The following is an 18,387-nucleotide window of genomic DNA, read 5'->3' as shown; positions in this document are numbered from 1 at the left end:
CGTGAGAGGATAGGGTGTGTTTTATTTGTCTTTTTTTTTCTTTCCTCTTCTCCCGTATTGTGGCATTCTATCTTTCCACAGATTCAAGGGCAGCGCCCTGTAAGGCGGTGTCCTTGGCAGCATGGCCTCAGTAAATCCCCTCCCCCCCCCCAAATGTTTGTGATGTATGTGATGGCGGTTGTACTGAAACAGCAATTTCCCTCTGGGATTATTGAGGTATTTCTGATTCTGATTCTGATAACACTTTACAATAAGGTACACAAAATTTGATTAACTACTAGCAAATGCCTTGAAAACAAATAATGTACTAATTGGTAATAAGTACTTACTGGTGAACACACAGCCCAGCCTTCTTGGGCACTACTGGTTAGTTACCTGGGAAACAAAGATGAACTTCTCAGGAATTATTCAGTAGTTACCAAGGAAACCAAAGAGGAATCAGGAGCTAATGGGTAGTTTAGGGGGAGTGCTGGCCTAGTGGTTAGAGCAGCGCGCTTGCACTCAGAGAAGGATGCAGGTACCCGGTTCGATCCCCAGTGCCGGCACTCTGAGCCCCTGAGCAAGACCCTTAACCCCAGATTAAGGGGCGCCGCACATGGCAGCCCACTGCTCCCCAAGGGTGAAGGGTTAAAAGCAGAGAACAAATTTCGTTGTAATGTATGTTTCAATGACAATAAAGATGATATTACTATTACTATTATTACTAGTTAACCAGTATGTACTGGGGATCACACAGCCTGGCCTTTTTAGGGGACTACTGCTTAGTTATATAGGAAACAAAAATGAGCTAATCAAGAGCTAACGGGTAGTTACCAGGGAAACCAAAGAAGAATGAATCAGGAACTAATGGGTAGTTACGCGTCCAGTGACGTTTTCTGGTTCAGCAGACTTGTGCGTGCTGATCCTGCTCAGTGCATTGCAGACATCTGTGGAGTTTAATGTCATAGGTGGGTGGTCAGCTAAAGTTTTGAGCTTGGTGGCTGTTTCTCTGTTGTCTCTTTCAAAGCGAGCATAGACGTCATTCAGCTCGTTCAGAAAGTTGACATCAGTGGTTGCGGGGGTGGATTGAGTGAGTTTATAGTCACCGATGGCCTGAATGCCCTGCCACATGTGTCAGGGGTCAGTGTTGGAGAAGTGTCCCTCTATCTTAAGCTTGTAGCATTACTTGGCGTCTTTGATGCACCTTTTCAGATTTGCTCTGGCTGTGCTATAGGCTTGTGCATCTCCTGATCTGAAGGCAGTATTGTGTGTCCTCAATAGGAGTTGCACCTTCCTGTTCATCAATGGCTTCTGATTTGGGTATGTGGTGATCTGCTTCTGGGTTGTAACATTGTCAATGGTGATATTAATATAATCCAGTACAGAGGAGGTGTAACAATGTCCGTGTGAAAGCCACTGGTGGCTTGAGAAACAACCATACTGCAGTCTGTGTATAGAAACCTTTCCTGAATTGATGAATCTGCTCACGCAGGCCACACCTTGATGGTCTTCACCGATGGCTTCACACGATTGATGAGAGGTGCATATTTGGGGGTGAGGAACAAAGCAAGGTGATCTGACTGACCCAGGTGGGGGAGGGGTGTCGCGTCATAAGCACCAGCCATGTTTGTGTAAACATAGTCTAAAGTTTTGTTTCCTCTGGTGTGGCAGAAAACATGCTGGTAAAATTTCGGTAGCACTGACTTTAAGTTTGAATGATTAAAATCAGCCGCAACAATAAATGCAGCTTCCGGGTGAACGGTCTGTTGTGTACTGATGGCTGCGTGAAGTTCTTTTATAGCAAACTTAGCATCAGCGTCCGGGGGAATTTAGGCTGCAGTGATAATAGTAGAAGTAAACTCCCGTGGTAGATAGAACGGTCTACATTCAACCATGAGAAACTCGAGGTTAGCTGAATAATGTCTCCCAACAATAGCAGAGTTTGTACACCAAGCTTTTTTAATGTAAATGCACAATCTACCACCTCTGGTCTTACCAGAGCCATCTAGTGTTCTATCCGCCCGGAATGTATGGTGTCCCGCTAGCTCAATAGCATCGTGTGGTATTTCGCTGTTTAACCATGTTTCCGTGAAGATTAGGACATTACAGTTCAAAATTATATTACTGTATGTAATGTTGAGTCAGAGCTCCTCCATTTTGTTCAGCAGCGACCGTACATTTGCAAGGAAAATGCTGTGTAAAGAGAGCCGGTGTGGTGTTGGCTTTAGCTCACCTCTTAGTCCCCCGTGTTTCCCCCGCCTTTGTTTATGATCTTGATGCCGCCTGCGGGCACACGCGATTTGCAGGAACGTTTTTTTTTTTTTTTTTTTTCAGTTTTAGAGAGGTTAAGGCAACAATAACCAAAAAATTCTTATTCAGTTTTTTAGATTAATGCTTTATGTTTTGAGACATTGCCCAATTACCCAGAAAAATATTATTTATATCACAGTTAAACCGTGTTAAAATGTGTGTATCATATTTGATACTGCAGGTATATAATTTACTTCATCACTGAACAGTCATGCAACATTTTTGTAAAGTAATGTATCACCCCATGACCCCCCTCCTCCTAATTCTAGGGGAGGCTTTAACATGTAAATGAAAATGCTGTGAGCTATACAAATGCAAATCAGGGTTGCAGGGGGAGTTTACCCCACGTCTCGCGTTCAACTCGCCTTCAATTCCTCTCAATCCACAAATTTCAGCCAGTCCGCAGACTGACGAGAAGAAACTGCTGATTGCTATCAGTGGACTGTCTCATATGAGTCAGTCGGTATTGAAGCAATGCCAAGAGCGTGGAAATGTTCAAGTCAGAAGTTTTGGTTGGGTCATTCATGATAGAGTAAATGAAATGGGGTTTAATGAACTAAAAATAAGTCCCACTGTACCTTTCCCAGATACTCCACCATGGGTTTTTAGGGAGGTGTCTACTGATTTGGGATTATTAGAAGAAAAACAAAATAATTATTATTATTCAGCAGTATTTAGATATAAGGTATAAAAATATGACACAAATATACACAGATGCGTCAAAAGAGGAAAATGGTAAAACAGGAGTAGCAGTATATATTCCGAAAGAAAATATTTCTATAAAAAGAAGGACAACAGATAATTTATCAATTTTTTCAGCAGAGATTACAATGGGTGCTGGAGGTGAAGCCTAGAAATGTAGTTATCTGTTCAGATTCATTGTCTTGCCTGACTAGTTTTAAAAGTGGAAAATCTGAAAGCCGTCAAGATCTTTGAGATGAAGTCAGTTATTTAATATATGTTATACAGCAACAAAAAATAAGTATTCAATTCACATGGGTTCCAGCACATAAAGGAATTTTAGGTAATGAAAAGTAGATAAGTTAGCTAAAGAAGCAGTTAAGGCAAGACAAATTGAATATGATGTCCCACTAAGTAGAACAGAAATAAAAGTAATTATTGAAGATAAAATAAATAATATATGGCAGGAGAGATGGAATTTAGAAGACAAAGGAAGACATTTATATAAAATACAAAAAGATATTATCATAAGATATAATATTATAATGAATAGAAGAGAGGAAATATGGATAAACAGGTTGAGGATAGGGCATAGTAGTTTAAATACTGGTTTAAAAATAATAGGGAAACATCCAACAGGTAATTGTTCTTATTGTGGAGAAATCAAAGGAGTAGAAGATGTTTTGATTTATTGTAGGAAATATATTAAAGAGAGGAAAGAACTGGAAAGGGTATTGGGGAGTTCAGTAAAGATGGCTGAATTATTAGGGAAACATCAATCAGATAAAATAATTAAAGCACTTATTAAATATTTAAAAGATACAGAATTAGCTCGGAGGATTTAGTGTGTATGTATGTGTGTGTGAGTGTGTAAGTAAAGATATCATCTAGTTTCATTAAGATATAAAGATATATTGTCAGGACTCAGCTGGCAGGGCCATGCAGCCTGTTGCCATCCTTTGCTTCGTCCACAGGTGTTCGTGGTTGGCTGGTGAGCGGAGCAGACGCACCTGCAGCTCGTCAGCAGCACCGGAGCTGCACTATAAGATCTGCACTCGGACAACGGGTGGATGCCTGAGTGTTACCGTTGTGGTATGCCTACCAGCCTCGACCTCTCGCCACCAAGACTTAGCTCCCACGCTAACCGCCACCCTTTGTGTCTCCCAGGTACCTCTTCGTGCTCCTTCGTCCTTCTTCACGCTCCTCAGTCCTCCTCGAGTCACCTTCCGGAATTCCCTCGTTCCTCTCGAGTGGAGCCTTGCTTCGCGGACGAGACGCACTTCCAACGACCCCCAGGTTCCATCCGTTGTCCTGGATTCCCCGGTGCTGCTCGGACCTCTCGCCACGCTCCCAGCCGCCCGGACACCTACGACCAACATCCAGCTGAGTCACACTGCCGTCCTCCCCGGTCAGGTTTCTAGCACCTCGTGGTAAGCTTACGTTCACCTGACTACTCTCCTTAGAGCTTTCCTCTCCGAGAATTAACGTTCTTCCCTCACCTCCAGATCGACCTGGTTCCCTGCCGCCCGAGTTCCTGCCCGAGTTCCTTCCAGCCCACAGATTAGCTTCGCCGCCTAGCATACTTGCCTGTGTAAACAAATAAACCTTTTAAACTTACCCTTGGTTACCGAGTGTGTTTCTGCATGTGGGCCCGACATCTCAAGGCAAACATGACAGAAGAACACTCAGGCCAAAGCGCCTCAGCAGGCACACTCGGTGGGGCTCTAGCGGCTCAGCAAGATCAGATCCGTGGGTTAGAATCCACTGTAGTTGGCCTGCAAGGCCAGATACAGAGTTTAGCCGGTCAAATTAACCAACTCACGGCTATGCTAAATGCTAACCAGCAGGCAGCCGCTTCAGCCCCTTCTACTTCCGCTTCCGAGTCAGTCATGAATCCAGTGACGTCACCGCCCGATCCCCAGGCCTCCTCCCCTGCTCCGGAGAAATTCTCCGGAGACAGTGGTGATTGCGGAGGATTTTTGTTCCAATGTGCCCTAGTTTTTAATCAGTCCCCTCGCTTGTACGTCCAGGATGACGTGAAGATTTCCTTTATTTTACGGCTACTTACCGGCCGAGCTCTTAAGTGGGCAGAGACCCGTTTCCCAAATTGCCAGCAGTTTGGTTGCTCATTCAACGACTTTCTTTCTGAGTTTAAGTCAGTCTTTGCAGCTGAAGTTGATGAGGTTCAGGACTCTCGGCGACTTTTAGCCCTCCGGCAGCGGGGTAGGCGCGTCGCCGACTTCGCCATTGAGTTTCGCACGGTGGCCGCTGCGGCAGGATGGGAGCAGCGCGCGCTAAAGACCGTGTTTTTTCAAGCTCTAGATGACTCCCTTAAGGACGAGCTGACGCGTCTGGAGGAACCTACCACTCTTAATGAGTTCATCTCTTTAGCCATCCGTATTGATAACCGACTCCGGGTTCGGTCTAGAAACCGACCCGTGGCTCCGCTCGCTTCTCGGCCGCCCCCTCCCGAGCGTAGTGTTCCTAAGCCGGTTGAGTCACCGCATCCACCTCCGGAGCCCATGCAGTTGGGCCGAGTTCGGTTAACCCCAGATGAAAGAGAGAAGCGGATGACTTCCAGGCTGTGTTTTTATTGTGCCTCCGCCGCTCACTTTGTCAAGGACTGCCCTGAGCGACCAAAAGAGTAGGTCCGTCGGTCATTCCGGAGGGACCGGCGGACCAGTCCAAGCAGACGCTATCCTCTCCTCCGCGACTTTGTTTGAGGGCTGCAATCGTCTCTCTCCGAGACACTTTTTCGTTTTCCGCCCTAGTTGATTCAGGGTGCGATTTTAATTTAATTGATCAAGCTTTTGTTCAACGGACTGGTTTGGAGACCGTCCCTCTTACCTCTCCACTCCAGGTTTCAGCACTAGATGGTGGAGTGCTACCCAGAATTACACATAGAACCACACCATTAGAGTTGGTCGTGTCTGGGAACCATAGAGAACGGTTGTCCTTTTTTGTTTTTCCCGTTAAGCATGCGCCCCTAGTTTTAGGTTTCCCCTGGCTTCAGCAGCATAACCCGCATCTAAACTGGGCAGAGCGGCGAGTTGAGACCTGGTCGTCCAACTGTCACGCCGTCTGCTTACAATCTGCGGTGCCTCCGTGTCAAACCCCCGTGCAGCCACCTAGTCAGGTAGATCCTGATCTTTTAAAGTTAGTTCCCGAGTGTTATCATGACCTAAGGCAGGTCTTCAGTAAAACCCAAGCTTGCTCCTTGCCGCCGCATCGGCCATACGACTGCGCTATTGACCTTCTGCCTGGCGCCCCGCTGCCGGCTAGTCGTCTTTATAACATCTCTCAGGCCGAACGCCAGGCCATGGAGAAATATATTAAAGAATCGTTAGCAGCCGGGCTGATTAGAACCTCGTCATCCCCTTTGGGAGCAGGGTTTTTCTTTGTGTCCAAGAAGGACGGTTCCCTACGCCCCTGTATCGATTATCGAGGGTTAAACGCCATTACGGTGAAGAATAAGTATCCTCTCCCACTCCTTTCCTCAGCCCTAGAACCGGTCCAGTCAGCCACGGTCTTTACTAAGTTAGACCTACGTAATGCTTACCACTTGGTGCGGATCCGCCGGGGAGATGAGTGGAAGACAGCCTTCAAGACTCCCCTGGGCCACTTTGAGTATCAAGTCATGCCGTTCGGCCTCTGTAACGCCCCAGCAGTATTCCAGGCTCTGGTCAATGACGTCCTCCGAGACTTCCTCAATGTGTTCGTCTTTGTTTACCTCGACGATATACTCATTTACTCCAACAATCCCACAGATCATCGCGTCATGTTCGGTTGGTCCTGCAACGCCTGCTCGAGAATAAATTATTCGTCAAAGCTGAAAAATGTGAGTTCCACAAACCCTCTGTGTCCTTCCTCGGCCTCATTCTAGAAGGAGGAAGGGTTCGGTCTGACCCCGAGAAGATCAAGGCGGTCCTCGACTGGCCGGTCCCCGGGACCCGGAAGGAGCTGCAACGTTTCTTAGGCTTCGCCAACTTTTATCGTCGGTTCATCCGGGGTTATAGCCAGATCGCCGCTCCTCTCCACGCCCTCACGTCGGTCAAGACACCCTTCTCCTGGAACCCGCAAGCAAACACAGCATTTTCCGACCTCAAGAGGAGGTTCTCCCAAGCACCAATCCTCGTCCACCCAGATCCCAAGAAACAGTTTGTGGTCGAAATCGACGCCTCAGACACAGGAGTGGGCGCGATCCTTTCCCAAAGCTCCGACCAAGACCACAAACTGCACCCCTGTGCCTACTTCTCTCGACGGTTGTCTCCTGCTGAACGGAATTACGATGTGGGCGACAGAGAGCTGCTTGCTATCAAGCTTGCCCTGGAGGAGTGGCGCCATTGGCTTGAGGGGTCCGAGCAGCCCGTCCTCATCTGGACCGACCATAAAAATCTGGCTTACATTCAAACAGCTAAGAGACTAAACCCTAGACAAGCCCGCTGGTCCCTCTTTTTCTCCCGATTCAATTTATCCATCTCCTACCGTCCCGGTTCTAAGAATCAGAAGCCAGACGCCTTGTCCCGTCTCTACTCACCACCCGACGCAGAGAGGGAACCCACGACCATTATTCCTCCCTCTTGTGTTTTTGGAGCCCTCCAGTGGGAGATCCAGGATGTCATCTCCCAAGCCCAGCTCACGGATCCAGACCCTGGAACCGGTCCCCCCAACCGAACCTATGTTCCCCGCTCAGCCCGTACCCGAGTACTCCAGTGGGCTCATTCAGAGAAGTTCTCTGCTCACCCTGGCATTCATCGAACCCGCTCCTTTTTGTCACGGTGGTTCTGGTGGCCTTCCATGTCCCAAGACGTCAAGGACTTCGTTCTCTCGTGTCCCGTATGCGCTCAGAGTAAACCGTCAAACCGGCCACCTGCGGGTCTTCTTCAGCCTCTGCCTGTCCCAGAACGTCCCTGGTCCCATATCGCCTTGGACTTTGTTACTGGGCTCCCCTCGTCACAAGGTATGACAGTCATCCTAACAGTAATCGACCGTTTTTCAAAGGCTTGTCATCTCATTCCCCTCAGAAAACTACCCTCAGCTTTTCAAACGGCCCAGCTCCTGGTCAAACATGTTTTCCGCCTACACGGAATTCCCCAGGAGGTTCTGTCTGACCGTGGTCCCCAATTCATATCGCGGGTATGGAAGGAGTTTGCCGTGGCCCTGGGGGCCCGGTATACCCTAACCTCAGGCTACCACCCGCAGACCAACGGTCAGACAGAACGTTTGAACCAGGAGCTGGAGACCGCCCTCCGCTGCCTAACCTCACAGAACCCATCAGACTGGAGCAAATATCTACCCTGGGTCGAATACGCACACAACAGCCACGTCTCCGCCGCAACAGGAATGTCCCCCTTCGAGGTCTCTCTAGGCTACCAGCCACCACTACTCCCCGAAGACAGCAGACGGATCGCTGTACCCTCGGTAAAGGACCACATTGACCGCTGCAAACTCTATTGGTCTCAAACCATCCAGGCTTTAAAGGACACCGCCGAGAATAACCGCAAGTTCGCCGACCGTAGACGCATCCCAGCCCCCAGTTATCAACCTGGTCAACAAGTCTGGCTCTCCACCCGTGACCTCCCCTCCCGAGCAGCCTCACGTAAACTGTCCCCACGATTCACTGGCCCCTACGAAATAACCTCCATTCCCAGTCCCATGACTGTCCGTCTCCGCCTCCCGTCCCACTCCCGAGTTCATCCCACGTTCCATGTCTCTCAGATCAAGCCTGTCAACTCCAGCCCCTTGTGCCCTCCGGCCGAACCCCCTCCACCCTCCCAGGACCATCATGGACGCCAGATCCAACGGATCGTGGCCTCCCGTCGGCGAGGTAAGGGGTTCCAGTATCTCGTCGACTGGGTGGGCCGCGGTCCCGAGGATCGGTCCTGGATCCCTGGCTCCGCCATTCCGGACCGCTCACTCATTGACTCTTTTCTCTCCTCTCGTCCATCCACGTCTTCCTCTGGGCCGCCAGGTGGCGACCCTTGAGGGGGGGGGTGGTGTCAGGACTCAGCTGGCAGGGCCATGCAGCCTGTTGCCATCCTTTGCTTCGTCCACAGGTGTTCGTGGTTGGCTGGTGAGCGGAGCAGACGCACCTGCAGCTCGTCAGCAGCACCGGAGCTGCACTATAAGATCTGCACTCGGACAACGGGTGGATGCCTGAGTGTTACCGTTGTGGTATGCCTACCAGCCTCGACCTCTCGCCACCAAGACTTAGCTCCCACGCTAACCGCCACCCTTTGTGTCTCCCAGGTACCTCTTCGTGCTCCTTCGTCCTTCTTCACGCTCCTCAGTCCTCCTCGAGTCACCTTCCGGAATTCCCTCGTTCCTCTCGAGTGGAGCCTTGCTTCGCGGACGAGACGCACTTCCAACGACCCCCAGGTTCCATCCGTTGTCCTGGATTCCCCGGTGCTGCTCGGACCTCTCGCCACGCTCCCAGCCGCCCGGACACCTACGACCAACATCCAGCTGAGTCACACTGCCGTCCTCCCCGGTCAGGTTTCTAGCACCTCGTGGTAAGCTTACGTTCACCTGACTACTCTCCTTAGAGCTTTCCTCTCCGAGAATTAACGTTCTTCCCTCACCTCCAGATCGACCTGGTTCCCTGCCGCCCGAGTTCCTGCCCGAGTTCCTTCCAGCCCACAGATTAGCTTCGCCGCCTAGCATACTTGCCTGTGTAAACAAATAAACCTTTTAAACTTACCCTTGGTTACCGAGTGTGTTTCTGCATGTGGGCCCGACATCTCAAGGCAAACATGACATATATAGGAAATTATATTTCTAAATTACATCTCCGTCCAGTTGATGGCGGTAGTGCACACAGTATGTAAACTGCCAGAAAACACAATAGAAGAAGAAGAAGAAGAAGAAGAAGAAGAAGAAGAAGACTTTGACTTTTAACAAAACTTTATTTATACAACATCAGAAAACATAAAAACAATTTAGTTAAAACAAAGTGTCATTTATATAAAATACTTAAATAAGGAGCTTGTTAAATTGGAGTTCTCCTTCTTTAGACACGCCACATAAAATCTTATTAAAACCCCACAACTGCATAAAATCATCCATGTTTTGTGTGGCTCTGTGGAAGTGAAACTCCAGCCTAACCCTGGCTTTAACGTTGCACTTCCACAGAGCCACAGCATCAAGATGGTGTCCAGCCTGCAACTTGTCCCTCCGAGATATGTAGATTGCCATTTTGGCTTCAGCAATTAAAAAATTTAACATCTGAGATTTTGCCTTAGTGGCTCTGCTGTAATGCACACCATTAATAAAAACAGCATTTGTAAAAACCACACCAAAAAGGCTAAAACATCTCGTCAAAAGACTAAAAAACCCCATCAATCTCACACATTCCATAAAAACATGAAAAACACTCTCCGACAAGCCACAGAACGGACACACGTTTAAAACTCCAGGACTGATGATCGATAAAAAAGAGTTTGTGGCAATAGCACCATGGAGGATTCTCCACTGCAGGTCACCAGTCCATTTCCTCACCGGAGGCTTGTAAAGAATTCTCCATTGGGGCCTCTGTCCTCCGAGCTTGTCTCTGCACACGCTGACAGGTCTGTTTCTCAAAGTCCGTTTATTCATTATTTTTACATTAACCTTGTACAGCATCTGTGGGCTCGCACTGCACAAGGTCATCTTGGGGGCCACGTTATATAAGAGTGGGCCGCTGTCCTCTGTGAAATCAGGGTCCAGTTGAACGTCTGGAAACGGGTCTATCGGGTCAGGCTCACAATGTCCAGTGTAATGCAGCTGCAGCAGATGTCTTTCTTTGGCTGTCATCCTCTCCTTCACCCGATCGAGGAAGCGCCGTATCAGCCTGTCGGACCGGACCCCCAGCAGTGAACCCAACGCCTGGATGTTGCTGAAATCCGGTCCAGCTGGTTCCACCAGCCTTCTCACAGTCACTGTGCCGGACCTGCACAACGTCTCTGACAGACCCGGCAAAGTACCGTCACAGACGTCTAGTCTCGCTCCGCACACCAGAGGTTCTTCTAAAAGCCAATGCAGAGAATTGTACGTTTTGGATCTATGTATTGTAAAAAGAGCACATGACTTAAAAACGCTCTGATAAAAACGAGGCAACCCTTTTAACTTTAAAAAGCTAAAATTGGTTAAGAACAGAGCAGCATCTAGCCCCAACCCACTCACGCGTCTTAAAATGCAGCTGGCTACGTCTCTCCACACAATGTCAGAAGGACTTACCAGGTACTTTTGGAGAAACTGCATGCGGAAAACAGCTGTTCTGCTGGCCAGGTGGACAAGGCCCTGTCCCCCCTCCTCTCTTCATAAAAACAAGACAGATTGTGGCACCCAATGTAAACCCTTTGTTAGGATATCAACAAGGTCAAGTGGAACGAGCTGTTTATCCCAGAACTGCATGGCACACTTAGATGGCACTGACCCAAAAGATTGGCACATATCTATCAGATACCACCCCGGAGGTGACACAGCTTCCCTGCTGATGTCACAGTTTGGATGTGTACCGCCCTTGTATGGGTGTGTCCCGAGATCCCTTTATAATGTTTGTGTGATGAGCACTCGAGGCCTCCTGCCGATCAGGGGCCCATCAGCGCTGGTGTGACTGTAACTATTTCTCTGTCTTTACCTAGATAAAATATAACTAAAAGCATACTTGTCTGTTTTATGCTTCCTACATTCAAGGTAATAAGTAAGTGGGGGTCGCCTGACTGGGTAAAACGAACTGGGTCCACCGAGGGTGTTTCACCTTAGACACGGCACGGTGAAACAGTAACAAATTGGTGTTTCCGCCCGGACCCAAAGGACGACGTACCACCTTCCGTTTTCCGGTCAGGACGCCATTCCGGAAGAAAAACACACAGCGTGCGGCCGCACAAAAGGTAAGGAGATTCCATTTATCTCCCAGTGTCTTTTTCTTCCTGGAGGGCCGACTTTTTGTACTCCTAAAGGCAGAGAAAAGTTGAGGATAATTGTTTGCAAACGTGTCGATAATCGATAAGAACTTGGGATTTGCGTGCGGTCACAGAGGTGAGAGTCCGGGAAGCCTTGGCCAGGCTTCTGAAAATATTGTGAACCTTGAGAATTTGGGGTTTAGAGGTCCTCGTGTTAGACACAGAGGAAAATACGTGTTCCTCTGTGTGTAACATAAAAGCCGCCATTCTGACAAGACACGCCATTACGCGTGGCTTCTAAAACATCGTGTAGCCTAGAAAATGTGGGTTTAGAGTCCCGTATTTTCCGCAAGGACGAAAAAAAAAAAAAAAAAAAAAAAAAAAAAATCTTCGTTTTTGCGGTAATATAAAAGCGGCCTTTTTCGAAAAACGAGCGCGTATGAGATTGAGAACAAGACCTGGCAAATACACAATAGTATGAATGCGGAGGTTTGACGGAGGGTGGCTCTGTTAAAACCCCGATTACAGACAAATATAGAAAATCAGCCAGTGAGTTCAAGATATCTAGTTTGAGAAGCCGAGAACCTGTCGTAGAGACAGCAATGCCGAGATATACCCGTGAGCTGGACGCACACACAACCAGCAAGACCGAAGGTACGTACAGAGTTAACTAAAAGATTGGCCAGAGAGTGTGAGTGTGAGTGTGTGTGTGTGTGTGTGTGTGAGACACGTTATTGTCATTGAGCCGTGGAAGTGAAGTGAAGGGTAAGGGCCTTCTCATCCTGAGTACACTGGCTCATTGAAATTGCCGTGTAAAAACACAATAATAAGGCATATAGGAACATAATAAGTTTTGGTGTCTGAGAGATAAAAAATAAGCTCTCATTGGACCGGGGTCAGGACGCTGTCCCAGCAGGTTGGCCAAGACGTGTGAGTGCTGGAATGGCTGAGAATCAGGCAGAAAATGAGCTCCAGGGGGGTTCATTAGGAACACTGCTGGAGACAGGAAAAAGGAGCATAATGGCAAACTTCCCACACAAAGATGCTGAAAACCATTTAAAACAATTTGAGGAGTGGTGTGAAAAAATGAGGAGAGACGGGGTTTTTGGTGATACAGAAGGGTCACCACCAGAGGCCGAAATGTGCACTTACTATTTGCAGATGTTAAAAAATAGATTAGCCCTAGCACAAGTAGAAACGGGTGATGCAGGTGAGTTTGCTCGAGAAAATTACCAAAAAGAGGAAATCAAAATAGCAGGCTTGATAAAAATAACTGAACTGTATTTCAGCATTTGCTTCTCAGGCCTCGACAAACAACAAGAGAGTGAAAATCTGCAAGGGGTAAGGGAATCATCTTCTTTCAAACAAGAAGGTAAGTACACAACTATGCAAAACAATCTGCATGGTGATAAGGGAGAACTGTTATCCAAGGCCAGGAGTGTGGTGACTTCATCAGACCCTTCGGTGCAGGTGCCTGGTATGGTGTTATGTGGGGGACAGATAAGCTGTGACGTAAGACCCAGATGTAACCTGCATTCTAGCGAAACTGATCTTTCTTTACCTGCAACAAAACAAAGTGTGCAACTGCCATTGTTTCAGACTCGCAGTGCTACAGGACAGGTGAATGCAGCTGTTTACAGCCCTCTTTCATGTGCTGACAACGTTCATCTGAGGCACATGTTCCCTGATCCCAGAAAAGGGGCGCACCTTTGGATCCAAGCATTCGTGGAGACTTTAAGCGGGTATGTATTGGCTATTGGTGATGTGAGAACTGGCTTATCAGCATACCTGGAACCACAAGAGGTACATGCGGTTGAAGTTTCTGCTGGAACTGACGTACTAGGAACAGCTGCCCCTCTGGCCCCGGTGGCACGGCAACTTTGGAGCACACTGAGGGCGTTTTATCCGGTAAGTACGGATTCTGCCCTTTTAAACGACACTACACGTTGTGCAGGGGAGTCGGCTTCAGCATATGTGAACAGGATGTTGAAAGTATGGGAAAACCACACAGGCTCTTGCCCGTTATCAGTCACGCTGCAGCAACTCTTTAAACAAGCAATGTTAAAGGGCCAGGTACAGGATGTTAAGCAGAACATGTATAGAATGGTTGCGAGTTATGATATGCCTTTAGATCAATGGATGGCAGCTTTGGTTCATCAGCTGGATATAGATGATAAAAACATGAAGCAACTTAGCAGTGATATACAGAACTTAAAACAACAACTCGTAGCTGAACAGCTACAACAGCTGAGAGACAATCAAAGTAAAAGGAGGAGGAAGAAGAAGAATGTTGCAAAAGCTCAGATGGTTATGGCCCCGACACCTGTGTTTGGTTCAGACCAGTTTGTGGGATCCCTCCCTCCAGAAGTCCCATTTCAGATGTATCAGAATCCTCCATGGGGACAAATTCCCAGCAGAGATACACAGCAGTACAGAAATCATAGAAAGGGACCAACCAAAGGTTATGATGTGCCCTTGTGCTGGACGTGTGGTTACCCAGGGCATTTTGAAAGAAGCTGCCCTAACCGTCGTTAGGATCTGACCAGCCCTTCCTCCCTGTCAGAAGTAAAGGCCTGCGTGTGTTTGTTTGTCTGAATGTCGTCAGTTTCTATGTATCTGTATGTATGTAACTGTATGTAACTGTACGTATGTATGTGTCGTTTGTAACTAAACGTTCTTCTGTGTGAATTAATTAATTTGGTTAAAATTATTGTTCATGGTTTCAAAATGATCATTTGTTTTGGGAGAACTGCAGCTCCTTAATTCAAATGACATTTTAAGCATGGAGTAGGTTAACAAAAAGGTAAAAGTAAAAGAGAGATTTAAATAACAAAGTTTGTTTTTTATTAACATTAAATATCTGGCCAAATTAAATTGTTACACTGAGATATGCTAACGTGTCTTAAACAGAAAATATCCCAGGGCCGTAGGAAATACTTGGGACTGGGGATAAAGTTTTTTTTTGGAGCTTAATTATGCAATACAGCAACCAGAGGCGTTGGTGTGTATTCAGTTATGCTATTAGATTGCGTTTGGCTTGTGTTTGTCAATGAATTCATGACAGCTGAAATAATAACAGAGTAAAAGCTTTTATATTGTAATTTTAGAACATTAATAAAATGGCAAACAGCATATGGGGAGCATATGGGAGAATGTTTGGGAGAAAAGGATTTTACAGCTGCCTAAAAAGAAGAATTTAAGAGCACTAAGATATACATGATTTTTGATTTAAATAGATGAGACAAACTGTGCTTTAAACAAACTGTATGGGACTAAATATGGTTGCTTTTCTAAGGGTTCTGTATTAATTTATTTTATTTCTTTTTACTGGGGATTTGAATGCAGCTAATGAGAAATTTTGAGAAGTGTCAAGATATCACAAGGCCACATTAAGCATGTCATCGGTTACAAAAGCATCTGATGTTATCAGTTATGCTGAGCTGAGGCAAGCCTCAGAGGGTCAGTTTAATCTGAAACAGGACAATAGATATGATAAACAAATCTGACCATGATGTAAACATCTGAATGTTATGGCAAGGCTGGGTCTGTGTGTTCTAGCCTGGGGGCACGAAAACTATGTCAGAGGGAAAAAATAAAATAAAGCCAGCTTGTGAAGAGTTAGATTCTACTTCTAATCTCTTTGTTTTTGGGTAGCTTTCTCAATGTGCTGAATTACGGGGAAAACTCTTATCATGTATAGAAAAACACTAGAAGCTCAAAAGCCTGAAAGAGAAAATGGTTGCTTTAAAGTTTCACCCTTGACCATTTAAGATTGAAAAGCATTAATAACTAAGTTTGCATGATCGAAAGAGCTAGAAAGAAATCAAAAGAATGCTATAAGATATTGGAACACACATAATGCACGCTTTGGGAGACTTTTTACTTTCGGGTTTTTATTGTTTTGTGTATTTTGATTATTTCTTTGTTAAATGATTCCTTTGCTTTAATTTTTGCATCACCAGTGACAAAGAAGTGACAATATTTAAGGTTGTTCGGCAGATAATTTAAGAAAAGGAGAAGTATTAATACAAAAACGCTGAAAGAAAAGGAACAAGAGATTCCTACCTCCCCTGGACCAACCAAGAACTTAGACACATCACGTTAAGAACCAAGACACTAGAAAGACCAGGTTTTCTTTTGTCACCTAATACACTAACAGAATTGTTTTTCTCTGAGTTACTTCTTTCAGATGATGTGAGATGAAACTGTAAAGCCACCTTGTTCCAACAGAAGTCTCTGGAAAGTGAGCTCTTTCAGGCCGTATGGTAAGAAGTCATGATCTAAAATGGACGTGCAGGGATTGACAAAAGTGACCAAATTATGCTAAGTTTTAACAAACTTATGGCAGGTAATATCGAGACCTTCTAGGCAAGGCAAGGCAAATTTATTTATAAAGTACAATTCAGTATTCAGTATCCTTCTAGAGGTAAGAAGGTGGCTTTGGAAATTGTTCATGTACCCCTGCTGCCCTCTCTACTGACTCACATTAACATTTCTATCCTGTTTTCTGCCTTTTTCTTGCAAGGAAACCTGGTCATATATAATTGGAATGTGCTAACGGAGAGATTTTAGTCTCTTTTTAGGCATTCTCAGAGACAAGTTAGTACCAAGCGGTGCCACAGTGGTCCAGAGGACGGAGAAAAAGGTGATGTACTTGACTCCTGCCTAATCCAGTTTTTAATCAAATTTAGAAAAAAAAAAAAAAAATCAGTAATTTTTGCAGAAGCTGCATAGAGGTTTAATGGGGAATGTGATGCTACAAGGTTAAGAGAAATGTTTTTTATTAATGAACTTATACAAAGAGGTTGAACTGTCTGTAAAATATTTTGCTTGGATAAATTTTTAAGGGATCAAGATCTGGGGTAAAGGTGAAGAACTTCAAGAATAATTTTGTTTTAGAGGGAACTATGTGGTTGATTTTGTTTTGAGACAGTTTTCTTGTAATTTTTTTGATTTTTCTTTTCAACTTATTTACACTACACTACGGATGAAGATGGACAATTCTTGTATTAGACAATTTGATTTTGGACAAAATCCATATTGGCAAAATGCTGGCAGAATTCCTTGTGGTTTCAGACACAACGATGGGAGAAAGAAGATTCATGGACAATGCTCGTCCTGGAACGATGTTGTGGTACTGAACTGAGACATGAGGACTGAAAATGGACAACTAATTGCGGGGGCAAAGACAGAGGCATCGGATAACCTTCAATGGACCGCAACACGAAACAAAGATGAGTTGGCAGACACCCCTTCTGCATTTCACATCAGATTTTCCTGCACATAATTAAAACACGAAACACACATTAGAAACATACACATTGGCGGATGCGCTTAGAAGAAAACTTTCAGATTAAAAGCAATCAAGATTATTATTAAACCCCTAGGATGTTAATTGTTTTAAGTCAGAGCTGTTATTAGCGAGCGATAAGAGGGTCAAACGCATTCGGACAAGTGGTACTGGTCTGGAAACAAAGCTGGTAGAGATTTTGGGCCGCTAATAAGAAGGATTTTCTTTTACTTTTCTAACAAAGTTTTTATTTAAATCATTTAAAATACATATAGATATGTTTTGGAATTTTATTAACCCCACAGGGGGTTTTGAAGTAGATTCAAAGAGGCACCTTTAAGATACAATAAGCTTCATAAAATACATCATGCACGAGAAGAAATAGGGAACACCGCTAATAGACATCCATTTTGCAGCAAAATATTAAGTTACGGGATGAGAGCATAGAGCAGCTTAAGTAATTATGCTAAACCTAAAAGGTTTGACAACTTATATTGGGGATTACATAGAGGGGCCGTTTAAACGTAAAAGGAAAGTGGATAAGAACAATGTATGCTATTACATCAATGGGCGATAATTATGATCATGACAAAACTAGTGGGCGAAAAAGTTAAAGTAGGCATTACAGCAACAGTTAATAGCATAACCGACTGAACGAACGAGTGAGCAAGCTAATTTTTCAATATAAGCAGAATAACTGCAGGTTTAGAATAATGCCTTATTCTAATAAATAACTTGGGTAAATTAGGATTAAAGCACCAATGTAAATAGTTTGGAATTGTACGCAGTTACCTAAAAGGTGTGAGGAGACTTAAAAACTATCTGTTTAAACACAAAATAGCACAATAGTTGTTCTTTAACTAAATGTTAAAACATCCAGAAGAAAAGAACACATAAACATAGTTTAGCCATCTATTAACCTAGTGGTCTTTTAGACCAGGATAATCTAACGATCGTCCTCTTGTACATGCAGAAAAGTAATGAGGTCAATTAGATTAGTTGGACGTTTGGTATCTGGTCAGGACAGCAGAAGCACTCCTGGACACAAGATGAGGATAACAGCTCCAACATGATATCAATGCATGAAGGTTGGCTCTGAGGAACATCAGAGCTGCAATGGCATCAGACAGTGACACTACTGCTGTGATAAAGAAAATCTTGAAAAGAACTATGCATGACTGCTTTGCTTCACAGGTGATGGAATTCAGCTACAAGGTTTCACGAACATGACATGGAGAGGTTGGC

General features: G+C 45.4%; 1 protein-coding gene and 2 long non-coding RNA genes across 6 annotated transcripts in view; 2 read left to right on the top strand and 1 right to left on the bottom strand.

The window, feature by feature from the left end:
• Nucleotides 1-18,387, bottom strand: part of muc3a (mucin 3A, cell surface associated) — a 75,042-nt gene that overhangs the window by 12,031 nt on the left and 44,624 nt on the right. For 3 of the 4 annotated variants that reach the window (XM_036134496.1, XM_036134497.1, XM_036134499.1), the window contains one exon: nt 9,933-10,973. The exons of the other annotated variant lie outside the window; for it this stretch is intronic. In XM_036134496.1, the coding sequence (XP_035990389.1) occupies nt 9,943-10,973 (1,031 nt within the window). In that variant the 3' untranslated portion in view covers nt 9,933-9,942. Of the gene's footprint in view, nt 1-9,932; nt 10,974-18,387 lie in introns of those variants that run through there. 4 annotated transcript variants of the gene reach the window in all.
• On the top strand, nt 3,976-4,587 carry LOC118562246. Its single transcript, XR_004930538.1, has 3 exons — nt 3,976-4,062; nt 4,138-4,400; nt 4,476-4,587. It is a non-coding gene; the product is annotated as an uncharacterized LOC118562246 (long non-coding RNA).
• Nucleotides 9,058-9,669, top strand: LOC118562245. Its single transcript, XR_004930537.1, has 3 exons — nt 9,058-9,144; nt 9,220-9,482; nt 9,558-9,669. It is a non-coding gene; the product is annotated as an uncharacterized LOC118562245 (long non-coding RNA).

The sequence above is a fragment of the Fundulus heteroclitus genome, unplaced genomic scaffold, assembly GCF_011125445.2.
Source record: "Fundulus heteroclitus isolate FHET01 unplaced genomic scaffold, MU-UCD_Fhet_4.1 scaffold_84, whole genome shotgun sequence".
Taxonomy (NCBI): Eukaryota; Metazoa; Chordata; class Actinopteri; order Cyprinodontiformes; family Fundulidae; genus Fundulus; species Fundulus heteroclitus.
This window is presented reverse-complemented; position numbering and strand designations above follow the sequence as displayed.